Source organism: Oncorhynchus masou, chromosome 23 (genome assembly GCF_036934945.1).
Source record: "Oncorhynchus masou masou isolate Uvic2021 chromosome 23, UVic_Omas_1.1, whole genome shotgun sequence".
NCBI classification, from domain to species: domain Eukaryota; kingdom Metazoa; phylum Chordata; class Actinopteri; order Salmoniformes; family Salmonidae; genus Oncorhynchus; species Oncorhynchus masou.
In genome coordinates, this window is record NC_088234.1 from 62,451,606 (window position 1) to 62,465,826 (window position 14,221).

General features: G+C 41.3%; 1 protein-coding gene across 1 annotated transcript in view; it reads left to right on the forward strand.

Annotated features, from left to right (window-relative positions):
• The window catches only part of LOC135511171 (leucine-rich melanocyte differentiation-associated protein-like), a 485,324-nt gene that overhangs the window by 285,055 nt on the left and 186,048 nt on the right, over positions 1-14,221 (forward strand). The window contains exon 4 of the mRNA XM_064932768.1: positions 711-850. Within this exon, the coding sequence (XP_064788840.1) occupies positions 711-850 (140 nt within the window). The remainder of the gene's footprint in view (positions 1-710; positions 851-14,221) is intronic.

Below are 14,221 nucleotides of genomic sequence, written 5' to 3' on the forward strand. Positions count from 1 at the left end.
GTAGATCCATCTACAGGGTAATGATGCAAACACACAACTACCGTGTCAACATTAAAACTGGGCCTCCTTGAAGTGCGTGTCAACTGCTCTGAAGCAGAGAGAGAGAAAGAAAGAAAGAGAGAGAGGGGGATAAGGAGGGGGTGAGGGAGAAAGAGAGCAAAAGAGAGGTGAAGTGGCCTGCACATGCTAATGCCCCAATTAGACCACATCTTGATGTGGAGCTGTGCCATTTACACACTCCACCACTGCATTAGTGCGCTTTCATTTTGACACTTTGGGCTCAATTTTCCAATGAAGTGAATGTATTAGTGATGACTGTGCCTGTTTGGGAGGCTGGTAGCTTTTTTGTTCCACGTTTGGGGGGGGGGGGGGGGTTATGGCGTTGGCTACGGCTCTGCAAATCATGGACCGTTTGAACCACAGGGCATCCATCATTTTGTCAATGTTTTAACGCTCCCCACCCGGCCACCTTGGGGGGGGGGGGGGATAAGAAATGGAGAGAGCAAGAGAGAAGGGAGAGAGGAAGAAAGATGGCAGGGTAGAAGAGAGAGAGAGAGAGAGAGAGGGAAAATACAGAGAAACAGACACATAAATGCCTCTGAGCCTTAAATTGTTATCCGCTCTCTCACAGCAAAGCATTGCCTGTAACTAGTTTTTTGAAGCTGGGGGGGGTAAATGCTAATGTAATTAGCAGCCTTGACCTCTGACACCTGACTGACATCGAGGCACTGCTGGAACACTTGGCGGAGGCAACTCCGTCGCTGCAGTACCTCAGCCTGCTGGGAAACGAGGCCTGTCCCAACCAGCTGGTCAGCCTGGACAAGGATGAGGATGACTACCAGAGATACAGGTAGGCACATGTGTATACTGTACACACACATACAAGAACAGGAAGGAGGACGACAGTCAGAGATACAGGTAGGCACATGTGTATACTGTACACACACACACATACAAGAACAGGAAGGAGGACGACAGTCAGAGATACAGGTAGGGACATGTGTATACTGTACACACACACACAAGAACAGGAAGGAGGACGACAGTCAGAGATACAGGTAGGCACATGTGTATACTGTACACACACACACACATACAAGAACAGGAAGGAGGATGACAGTCAGAGATACAGGTAGGGACATGTGTATACTGTACACACACACATACAAGAACAGGAAGGAGGATGACAGTCAGAGATACAGGTAGGGACATGTGTATACTGTACACACACACACACATACAAGAACAGGAAGGAGGATGACAGTCAGAGATACAGGTAGGGACATGTGTATACTGTACACACACACATACAAGAACAGGAAGGAGGATGACAGTCAGAGATACAGGTAGGGACATGTGTATACTGTACACACACACACACACACAAGAACAGGAAGGAGGATGACAGTCAGAGATACAGGTAGGGACATGTGTATACTGTACACACACACATACAAGAACAGGAAGGAGGATGACAGTCAGAGATACAGGTAGGGACATGTGTATACTGTACACACACACATACAAGAACAGGAAGGAGGATGACAGTCAGAGATACAGGTAGGGACATGTGTATACTGTACACACACACACACACACACACAAGAACAGGAAGGAGGATGACAGTCAGAGATACAGGTAGGGACATGTGTATACTGTACACACACACACATACAATAACAGGAAGTAGGATGACAGTCAGAGATACAGGTAGGGACATGTGTATACTGTACACACACACACACACACACACACACAAGAACAGGAAGGAGGATGACAGTCAGAGATACAGGTCATTGCCAAAGGATTGCACAGTGATGATGTCATAAAAACTCATGTTGTTTGTTCTCTCATGTTGTTTGTTCCTGGCCGTTCTGCCGTCCCAATTTGGCAAGACAAAAAAATAGCTGGCACCGCTAAACTAGAATAGTCCCAGTAAGCACAATGACGTTGAAAAGATGTCTAAAATAGTATTTTCCAAACGTTCAATCTAGGTTCTGACTGAAAGGTGAAAAAAGGCGCCTTTTCCAGATGTTGAAACATACTTATTTTCTGGACGTTGAAATATGGTTAATTTTCGGTTCTGAATGAAAGTTAGAAATATGTCATTCATGGATGTTTGGGCCAAATCAAGGCTGGTCCAGTCCGGACCGAGCCAAACAATAGACTTCTATGACTGGTTCAGATTTGGTCCTGACCGGACCAAAAGCAAAAGTCTGTGAATATGGAAATCAAGGCCGGTCCCGACTGGACCAAAACCATGTGTCCAAAAGGCATCGGCATTGGTCCGTGCTTACTGGGGTGTAGCATTTGCAGGAACATTATAGCGTTCAGCATTTAAACAACATTGTGCATATAGGCTGTGCCTTACTTAGAATGAAATACAAATTAAACTAAAAATGCTTTGAATAATGTTTTAGAAACATGAGTTTGGCCAGAGTCTGGCTTCAGGCACATGCAATGGTGCCTGCAGCGGAGAATGCCTATCTGCTCTTGCAGAGCCACTGGGGATGCTAAACACGCCACTCATGCCAGACTGGGCAGCGATGCAGAGTTGTTTTTGAATTATTTTTATTATTATAGGTAGGCCTAAAGGTTTTATCGGGAAAATAACCCTATCAAAATGGAAAGCTCCTTGAAAGAGGTAATATGTCAGGCCTATTGTATAGATAATATACATTTTAAGAGTTCTGATGTTTTGTTTATAAATACTTTGCTACAATGACACACTTAGCTAGCTACCCACCTCATTCTTCTCTGTTAGCATGTGCACGTATAAAGTACACCATCATGCTTTCGGGATGTGTCCTCCATCTTTGTAAATCACCTTGATTTTTCACCTGGGTGTTTTATCAGTTTTTTATGAAAATATTTAGAATACTAGATGACAGTAGCTAAAGCAAGGGGCTATAGCAGCACACAAGTAGACTACAAATGCTTGGCTGGGCCTGGCCTGGGCTCTTGAAGTGAGCGGTACAGGAGCGAAATTGGAGTGGGTGAGAAGGCCAACGTGCCAGGCTTTGGGAGACTTGCTCCACGCTCCAGTCAAATTGGGCACACTATGCTCCAGCTCCAGCTCCACTCACATGCTCTGCTATGGACTATGGTAGTAAAGGCCAAATTCAATATTGTATTGTTTTAAAATGTATACCTAAAGGGGTCCTAACATCCTAAATCAAATGGCTATATGATCCAAAAAATACCATATGTTAGCATAGTACCCCCCCCAACACAACGGCTTAGACTTTTGCTCTGAATATTGGCTACCCAACTTTATCAGGAGTTATCCTGAGCCTATTTGCAATGATAATCAATGTCTTTACACAGTGGGAAATGCAGAAGTATTTTCTTTTTCGCTATGACCAGCTCGTCAAAATATTTACGGATACAAACTCGAAAAGCATTGATCATGACAATGTAGTCCACAGGGTGAAACTCCTGGTCCACAGTTGTGAATACCCTGATTATCCATTCCACAGTTGTGAATACCCCGATTATCCATTCCACAGTTGTGAATACCCTGATTATCCATTCCACAGTTGTGAATACCCTGATTATCCATTCCACAGTTGTCAATACCCTGATTGTCCATATTGTTCATTTTACTTTGACCTGTCCTGTTAGAATATGAATGTTTGTTAACATGTCAGCGCTTCTTTTTATTTGATTGGGCGCCGTTTAGATCAGGCTATTTGATCGGAGAAACCTGCACGATGTTAAAAGTGTCCGTCTCATTACATTGTCATACAATTTATCTCCAGCCTGTAGGCTACAGAAAAGGCCACATTCTCTTTCTATCGTATCCTAAATCTGCTACATGATTTATGATAGACGATTGTTTTGGACGGAAGGTTGGTGGAGCGCAGCAGCAATGCATCTCTCCAACAGCACCCTGGAGAGGCGTGCTAGAAATCAAGATAAATATTTTGCGCCCCGGCTTTTGACAAAGTGGGCACTACTTATCACAGGGTGGCATCAGCGCTCACCTAAAAAGCCCTTATGCCACAGGTTAAGATAAATTCTAATCGTTTTTGGGCAGAATTACAGTTGAAGTCGTAAGTTTACATACACCTTAGCCAAATACATTTTTTCACAATTCCTGACTTTTAATCTTAGTAAAAATTCCCTATTTTAGTCAATTCGGATCACCACTCTATTTTACGAATGTGTCAGAATAATAGTAGAGAGAATGATTTATTTCAGCTTATATATCTTTCATTACATTCCCAGTGGGTCAGAAGATCACATACACTCAATTAGTGTTTGGTAGCATTGCCTTTACATTGTTTAACTTGGGTCAAATGTTTTGGCGAGCCTTCCACAAGCTTCCCAAAATACATTGGGTGAATTTTGGCCCATTCCTCCTGACAGAGCTGGTGTAACTGAGTCAGGTTTGTAGGCCCCCTTGCTTGCGCACGCTTTTTCAGTTCTGCCCACAAATTTTATATGAGTTTGAGGTCAGGGCTTTGTGATGGCCACTCCAATACCTTGACTTTGTTGTCCTTAAGCTATTTTGCCACAACTTTGGAAGTATCCTCGGGGTCAATGTCCATTTGGAAGACCCATTTGCGACCAAGCTTTAACTTCCTGACTGATGTCTTGAGATGTTGCTTCAATATATCCACATAATTTTCCTCCCTCATGATGCCATCTATTTTGTGAAGTGCACCAGTCCCTCCTGCAGAAAAGCTCCCCCACAACATGATGCTGCCACCCCTGGGATGGTGTTCTTCGGCTTGCAATCCTCCACTTTTTTCCTCCAAACATAACAATGGTCATTATGGCCAAACAGTTCTATTTTTGTTTCATCAGTCATCAAAAGTGCGATCTTTTTCACCATGTGCAGTTGCAAACCATAGTCTGGCTTTTTTATGGCGGTTTTAGAGCAGTGGCTTCTTCCTTGCTGAGCGGCCTTTCAGGTTATATCGATATAGGACTCGTTTTACTGTGGATATAGATACTTTTGTACCTGTTTCCTCCAGCATCTTCAAAATGTCCTTGCGGTTCTGGGATTCATTCGCACTTTTCGCATCAAAGTATCCTACCTGAGCAGTATGACGGCTGCGTGGTCCCATGGTGTTTGTACTTGCATACTATTGCCTTGACATACATCCACAGGTACACCTTCAATTGACTCAAATGATGTCAATTTGCCTATCAGAAGCTTCTAAAGCCGTGCATTTTCCAAGCTGTTTAAAGGCACAGTCAACTTAGTGTATGTAAACTTCTGACCCACTGGAATTGTGATGCAGTGAATTAAAAGTGAAATAATCTGTCTGTAAACAATTGTTGGAAAATTACTTGTGTTATGCACAAGTAGACGTCCTAACTGACTTGCCAAAACTATAGTTTGTTAACTTCTAGCGTCGAGCAATCCCATATCCGGGAGCGTAATCATAGCCTCAAGCTCATTAGCATAACGCAACATTAACTATTCATGAAAATCATAAATGAAATGAAATCAATATATTGGCTCACAAGCTTAGCCTTTTGTTAACAACACTGTCATCTCAGATTTTCAAAATATGCTTTTCAACCATAGTTACACATTCATTTCTGTAAGAGTATTGATAGCTAGCATAGCATTAAGCCTAGCATTCAGCAGGCAACATTTTCACAAAAACAAGAAAAGCATTCAAATAAAATCATTTACCTTTGAAGAACTTTGGATGTTTTCAATGAGGAGACTCTCAGTTACAGTGCCTTGCGAAAGTATTCGGCCCCCTTGAACTTTGCGACCTTTTGCCACATTTCAGGCTTCAAACATAAATATATAAAACTGTATTTTTTTGTGAAGAATCAACAACAAGTGGGACACAATCATGAAGTGGAACGACATTTATTGGATATTTCAAACTTTTTTAACAAATCAAAAACTGAAAAATTGGGCGTGCAAAATTATTCAGCCCCCTTAAGTTAATAGTTTGTAGCGCCATCTTTTGCTGCGATTACAGCTGTAAGTTGCTTGGGGTATGTCTCTATCAGTTTTGCACATCGAGAGACTGAAATGTTTTCCCATTCCTCCTTGCAAAACAGCTCGAGCTCAGTGAGGTTGGATGGAGAGCATTTGTGAACAGCAGTTTTCAGTTCTTTCCACAGATTCTCGATTGGATTCAGGTCTGGACTTTGACTTGGCCATTCTAACACCTGGATATGTTTATTTTTGAACCATTCCATTGTAGATTTTGCTTTATGTTTTGGATCATTGTCTTGTTGGAAGACAAATTTCCATCCCAGTCTCAGGTCTTTTGCAGACTCCATCAGGTTTTCTTCCAGAATGGTCCTGTATTTGGCTCCATCCATCTTCCCATCAATTTTAACCATCTTCCCTGTCCCTGCTGAAGAAAAGCAGGCCCAAACCATGATGCTGCCACCACCATGTTTGACAGTGGGGATGGTGTGTTTAGGGTTTTGAGCTGTGTTGCTTTTACGCCAAACATAACGTTTTGCATTGTTGCCAAAAAGTTAAATTTTGGTTTCATCTGACCAGAGCACCTTCTTCCACATGTTTGGTGTGTCTCCCAGGTGGCTTGTGGCAAACTTTAAACGACACTTTTTATGGATATCTTTAAGAAATGGCTTTCTTCTTGCCACTCTTCCATAAAGGCCAGATTTGTGCAATATACAACTGATTGTTGTCCTATGGACAGAGTCTCCCACCTCAGCTGTAGATCTCTGCAGTTCATCCAGAGTGATCATGGGCCTCTTGGCTGCATCTCTGATCAGTCTTCTCCTTATATGAGCTGAAAGTTTAGAGGGACAGCCAGGTCTTGGTAGATTTGCAGTGGTCTGATACTCCTTCCATTTCAATATTATCACTTGCACAGTGCTCCTTGGGATGTTTAAAGCTTGGGAAATCTTTTTGTATCCAAATCCGGCTTTAAACTTCTTCACAACAGTATCTCGGACCTGCCTGGTGTGTTCCTTGTTCTTCATGATGCTCTCTGCGCTTTTAACGGACCTCTGAGACAATCACAGTGCAGGTGCATTTATACGGAGACTTGATTACACACAGGTGGATTGTATTTATCATCATTTGTCATTTAGGTCAACATTGGATCATTCAGAGATCCTCACTGAACTTCTGGAGAGAGTTTGCTGCACTGAAAGTAAAGGGGCTGAATAATTTTGCACGCCCAATTTTTCAGTTTTTGGATTTGTTAAAAAAGTTTGAAATATCCAATAAATGTCGTTCCACTTCATGATTGTGTCCCACTTGTTGTTGATTCTTCACAAAAAAATACAGTTTTATATCTTTATGTTTGAAGCCTGAAATGTGGCAAAAGGTCGCAAAGTTCAAGGGGGCCGAATACTTTCGCAAGGCACTGTAGATAGCAAATGTTCAGTTTTTCCAAAAATATTATTTGTGTAGGAGAAATCGCTCCGTTTTGTTCTTCACGTTTGGCTAAGAAAAACCCCAGAAATTCAGTCATTACAATGGCAAACTTTTTTCCAAATTAACTCCATAATATCGACAGAAACATGGCGAACGTTGTTTAGAATCAATCCTCAAGGTGTTTTTCACATATCTATTCGATGATAAATCATTCGTGGCAGTTGCCTTTCTCCTCTGAACCTGATGGAAAAGTGGACGCAGCTGGAGATTGCGCAATAATTTCGACGGAGGACCCCAAGAGGACACCAGGTAAATGTAGTCTCTTATGGTCAATCTTCCAATGATATGCCTACAAATATGTCACAATGCTGCAGACACCTTGGGGAAACGACAGAAAGTGTAGGCTCATTCCTGGCGCATTCACAGCCATATAAGGAGACATTGGAACACAGCACATTCAAAATCTGGGGCATTTCCTGTATAACATTTCATCTTGGTTTCGCCTGTAGCATTAGTTCTGGGGCACTCACAGACAATATCTTTGCAGTTTTGGAAACGTCAGAGTGTTTTCTTTCCAAAGCTGTCAATTATATGCATAGTCGAGCATCTTTTCGTGACAAAATATCTTGTTTAAAACGGGAACATTTTTTTATCCAAAAATTAAAATAGCGCCCCCTATATCGAAGAAGTTAACAAGAAATTTGTGGAGTGTTTGAAAAAAGAGTTTTAATGACTCCAACCTAAGTGTATGTAAACTTCTGACTTCAACTGTATATGAGGTTTTATGTGTTGTTGGAGGTACTGTACATCTTAGTAAGTTTAGCTGACCAAGACGTACCTCATCAATCTGCCGAAAAATGTTTTAATTTGAACAACTATTTATATTCGGATTTTTGAAAGTTATTATATTTTTGGGAACTTTTTTATGTATTTAATGTATTGAAAGGGGAACGAACGTTCCGTTACTCAACCAGATTGTGGATTGAACCTCCTGGTTTTAAAAGCTTTATCAAACAACCTCTGGTCGGGCAAAATGCATTTCATGTGTGACTAGTCACAACCACAAATGAGTGTTTACTAGCAGTGCAGACCATGCATTAAATATCACAGCCTTCATGCGATGTGACCACCATTTGTCAGCCTCTACATGAAACACGATAAAAGGAAAAAACACTCTCTTTTGTCTGTTTTAGCCCTAAGTGCTTGTTCCTGACTTTGTGTTCTGTATTAATAATTTACTAGCACCGAGGATCTCTCTATCTCTCTCTCTCTCTCTCTCTCTCTCTCTCTCTCTCTGTCTTTCTCTCTCTCTCTCTCTCTGTGTCTTTCTCTCTCTCTCTCTCTCTCTTTCTCTGTGTCTTTCTCTCTTTCACACTCTCTCTCGGCAGGGTAGCCTAGTGGTTAGAGCGTTGGACTAGTAACTGGAAGGTTGCAAGTTCAAACCACCAAGCTGACAAGGTACAAATCTGTCGTTCTGCCCCTGAACAAGGCAGTTAACCCACTGTTCCTAGGCCGTCATTGAAAATAAGAATTTGTTCTTAACTGCCTGGTTAAATAAAGGTAAAATAAAAAATTATCTCCCTCTCTCGCTCTGTGTCTTTCTCTCTTTCCCTCTCTCTCACACTCTCTCTCTCACACTCTCTCCCTCTCTATCTCTTTCCCTCTCTCTCTCTCTCTCTCTCTCTCTCTCTTCCATGCCCTGACTGATACTGTGTATGGTCCTGTGATGTAATATTCATAATGTGTCACACTGTAAAACATCAATTTGAGCGTGATTCAGATTCCATCTCTCTCAATTACCAAGGCAAGCAGTCAAGTACTGTGTCGCTCACTGAACGGTGTCAATTAGTCCAATGGCATAATAATATAAATACACACAAATAATGAAATATGGTGCTGTGTGTCTTTGTAAAGAGCAGATTCAGTCATCACTGTTTTAATGTGTGAAAGAAAATATGAATAATGTAAAAACAGAAGTTGCCCAGCGAAATAACCTTTCTTTTTCTCTTTCTTTTTCTCTCTCTGCCTCTTTCTCTCTCTCCCTCTCCACCTCTCTCTTTCTGTTGTAACGGAGGAAGTTTGACATCCTAGCTACAGTGTATGTGAAATCAAATCCAGTGTTATTTGTCGCATACACATTCAGTGCATTCGAAAAGTATTCAGACACTTTGACTTTTTCCACATTTTGTTACGTTACAGCCTTATTCTATAATGGATTAAATAAATGTTTTTTTTTCAGCAATCTACACACAATACCCGATACTGACAAAGCGAAAGCTGGATTTGACAAATGTTAACAAAAAAATTTAAAAAATACAATAAAAACACAAATACCTTATTTACATAAGTATTCAGACCCTTTGCTATGAGACTCGAAATTGAGCTCAGGTGCATCCTGTTTCCATTGATCATCTTTGTTTCAAATATTTTTTATTGAACACACACAAGAATGGTGTATAGGTATAAAAGACAGATATACAATTCTTATCTAAACATGAAAGAGCAGACAGGAACAACAAGACCCAGAGTTCTGGGTACAAAACAAATATTACAAAACAAGACATACAGAACAAGGACATGTAGAAAGAAAGAGGGTAGATGTCACCCCCCTTTATCCCCCACCCCCCTTATTCCCCCCCTTTATCCCCCCATTCCGACTGCTGCCCAAAGGTAGATTCAAATATTACAATTGAGAGTGCGTTAATAAGTACAAATTCACAGTGTCGACTCGTCCAAGTAGGAGAGGAAAGGCTGCCAGATTTGATCAAATGTTGATAATTTATTGTTCAGAATATATCTAATTCTTTCTAAGTGTACAGTGTTTGCCAATTCACTGAGCCATAATTTGGTAGAGGGCGCTTCCCGCCTTTTCCAAAACAACAAGATTAGTTTTTTTTGCCGAAATGAGTGTAAGAGATGAGTTGTTTTGGGGGGTTGGTTAATCCGTTTAGGGACTCAGACACTCCCAGGATTATCAGAAGCAGGTCTGGGTCTTTTGAAGTCTCCAGAACTTCAGGATTATCAGAAGCTGGTCTGGGTCTTTTGAAGTCTCCAGAACTTCAGGATTATCAGAAGCGGGTCTGGGTCTATTGAAGTCTCCAGAACTTCAGGATTATCAGAAGCTGGTCTGGGTCTTTTGAAGTCTCCAGAACTTCAGGATTATCAGAAGCTGGTCTGGGTCTTTTGAAGTCTCCAGAACTTCAGGATTATCAGAAGCGGGTCTGGGTCTATTGAAGTCTCCAGAACTTCAGGATTATCAGAAGCTGGTCTGGGTCTTTTGAAGTCTCCAGAACTTCAGGATTATCAGAAGCGGGTCTGGGTCTATTGAAGTCTCCAGAACTTCAGGATTATCAGAAGCGGGTCTGGGTCTATTGAAGTCTCCAGAACTTCAGAGAGGATCCTAAAAATTCCACACCAATAACCATACAAGCTAGAGCATAGGGCAAAGCAGTGGAGTAGTGTACCCTGCGCAGCCTAACATTTATCACACATAGGGAATGTATCAGGAAATATCCATAGCAGTTTGGTTTTGGAATAGTGTAATACCTTGAATTGTATGAGACGATGTCTGGAGTTAATGGAGCATGTGTGGATATACTCCAAGCTCTCTCCCAGTCTGCCATCGAAATGTCAGTCCCTAGGTCTTCCTCCCATTTGGCCTTAATGGCATCTGTAGAACGTGTGCTAACAGATTATAAAAAGCGTCATATAGACGAGATATCCGTTTGCTTGAGGTGGGGCATATTTTTATGCATTCGTCAAACATGGAAGGTTTAGCATTCCCAAATGTTGGGAGGTGTTTTCTAACATAGTCTCTAATTTGTAGGTGTCTGAAAAGGTTACTTCTGGGAATATTATACATTTCCCTCAGCAACTCAAAGGAAGCAAAGGTCCCTCCTATATATGCGTCTGCTAAATGACTTAAATGTAAATGTAAATATATAAATCCCCTATGGTACTTATCCCCAACTCTCCCCATCGCTCAAAGTTGTTATCAAGGTCAGAGGGGGCAAAGGAGGGATTCCTGGCAACAGGGAGCATGAATGACATTGGTCTAAGCTCAAAGTGGACGTTAATTTGCTTCCAGATTCAGACTGTGCTATGTATAATAGGATCGTTATTATAAAGTGACATCTCCAGATTGACAAGAGACAGAATCACAGCACCAATAGAGAAGGCGTGACACTCCTCACGCTCCATACTAAACCAGCTGGATGATGGAGGTGCGTCATCCAGCCAAAACTTAACAGCACAGAGGTTAGTGGCCCAGTAATAAAATATAACATCTGGGAGAGACAATCCTCCTTCCATCTATCCTGTGTGTTCTATAATCCCAGATGAAAGGATTGATAATTGAGTCCAGTTGTTTATGAAAGGTTTTAGGTATGAATACTGGGATGTTCTGGTATAGGTAGAGCAGTTGTGGGAGGAAGACCATTTTAATGACACTAATTCTTCCGAGCAAAGATATTTGGAGAATTCTCCAAAATTGTATGTTTGCCTTGAGTTTTTGCATCAGAGATGGGAAATTATCTTTAAATTGTAAGGCGTATTGTTTGGTAACTACAATTCCTAGGTAGGTAAATTCTTCTGAAGATAACTTAACTGGAAGGTGTTCTAGCCAGGGGGTGTTTTGCAACCTTATGGGCATTAATTCACTCTTGTTTCAATTTACTTTGTATCCCGAGAAGGTATCAAACAAATTAATCACATCAAGAATAGCTGGAATACTAGCTTGAGGTTCTGTTACATAGAGAATGTCATCTGTGTATAGGGAAATCTTATTTAGAGTATCTTTAGTATTATAGCCGTGTATTGCTGCATGAGATCTAATCGCCTGAGCGAGACGTTCAATAATTAGGGCTAAGAGCAAAGGCTACAGCGCACAACCCTGCCTTGTCCCTCTGTAAAGATTCAATCGGGGCGACAATGATTTGTTAGTGAGTATTCTCGCACAGGGGTTCCTATATAAAAGCTGGATCCAATTTATGAACCTATCTCCAATATAATATTTCTTCAGGAGGTTAGGGGTTAGGATCTGCTTTAGATGTATATAGAGACTCATAAAACTGATGGAATCTGTCATTGATGTCTTTGGGGGAAGAGAGTAATTCCCCAGATGCAGATTTAACTTTGTGAATAATTCGGTCACTCGCATTTTTTCGAAGTTGTCTGGCGAGTAATTTGTGTGGTGTGTCACCAAACTCAATTGTTTTTGCTTGGCATAGAGAAAAGATAGAGAGAATCTGATTTATTTCAAATTTTAAAGAGGTAATTTTTTTAATGTTTCTCTATAGATGGATGGCTAGCATTCTCCCTATCCAGTAAGTGAATTTGTCCCTCCAGTTCTACCAATTTTCCTCTGTTTTGCCTACTCCTGGCAGTCTGAAAGGAGATGATACAGCCTCTCAAATAAGCCTTCAGTGTTTCCCACAATAATGCTGGGGAAGTCTCTGTGTTGTCGTTGGTATCAAAGAAAAATGTCACAGAATGTTGGTTCTGTGAGGAGCTGAGGATTCAACCTCCAGACCCTCTCGTTTGGTACGATGTCACCCAATCTCAGGGAGAAGGTGAGTGGACCACTAATGTTTTCACTATATATTTTACCTCTTGGACATGTCATTCGAAAACATAATGTTAACTTTCACTGCTATGCGGATGACACACAGCTGTACATTTCAATGAAACATGGTGAAGCCCCAAAATTGCCCTCGCTAGAAGCCTGTGTATCAGACATAAGGAAGTGGATGGCTGCAAACTTTCTACTTTTCAACTCTAGCAAAACAGAGAGGCGAGATTATAATATCATGATACCTCACATTACAAGTATAGGGGAGTAGTTTAGCATCAGCCAAAAAGTAGTCAATTCGAGTATAACCCGTAGGGTTAGGGATCCTCCATATATCAAATAAGTTAGAATTCTTTATGTAGGTATTCAAGAATTCGCTTGAATAGGAGGTAAGGGTTTGCCGGGTAGAGGATCTATCCAAATATTGGTCTAGCACACAGTTAAGGTCCCCTCCAATGACCAGGTTAGTATGGGAGATAAGAGTCAAAAGGACTCTTTTGGAAAAAAGAGGGGTTATCAATGTTTGGCCCATAGATATTTAGTAGAGTTACTGAAGTAGAGTGGATCTGGCACCTGTTTGAACTTGTTATCAGTATAAAAGACACCTGTCCACAACCTCAAACAGTTACACTCCAAACTCCACTATGGCCAAGACCAAAGAGCTGTCAAAGGACACCAGAAACAAAATTGGAGACCTGCACCAGGCTGGGAAGACTGTATCTGCAATAGGTAAGCAGCTTGGTTTGAAGAAATCAACTGTGGGAGCAATTATTAGGAAAAGGAAGACATACAAGACCACTGATAAAATCTCTTTGTTTCTTGGGACCTAGAACAAGCATCTCTATTTTGTTAGAGTTGAAAAGTAGAAAGTTTGCAGCCATTCACTTCCTTATGTCTGATACACAGGCTTCTAGCGAGGGCAATTTTGGGGCTTCACCATGTTTCATTGAAATGTACAGCTGTGTGTCATCCGTATAGCAGTGAAAGTTAACATTATGTTTTCCAATGACATGTCCTAGAGGTAAAATATATAGTGAAAACATTAGTGGTCCAAAAACGGAACCTTGAGGAACACCGAAATGTACAGTTGATTTGTCAGAGGACAAACCATTCACAGAGACAAACTGATATATTTCCGACAGATACGATCTAAACCAGGCCAGAACTTGTCCGTGTAGACCAATTTGGGTTTCCAATCTCTCCAAAAGAATGTGGTGATCGATGGTATCAAAAGCAGCACTAAGGTCTAGGAGCACGAGGACAGATGCAGAGCCTCGGTCTGACGCCATTAAAAGGTCATTGACCACCTTCACAAG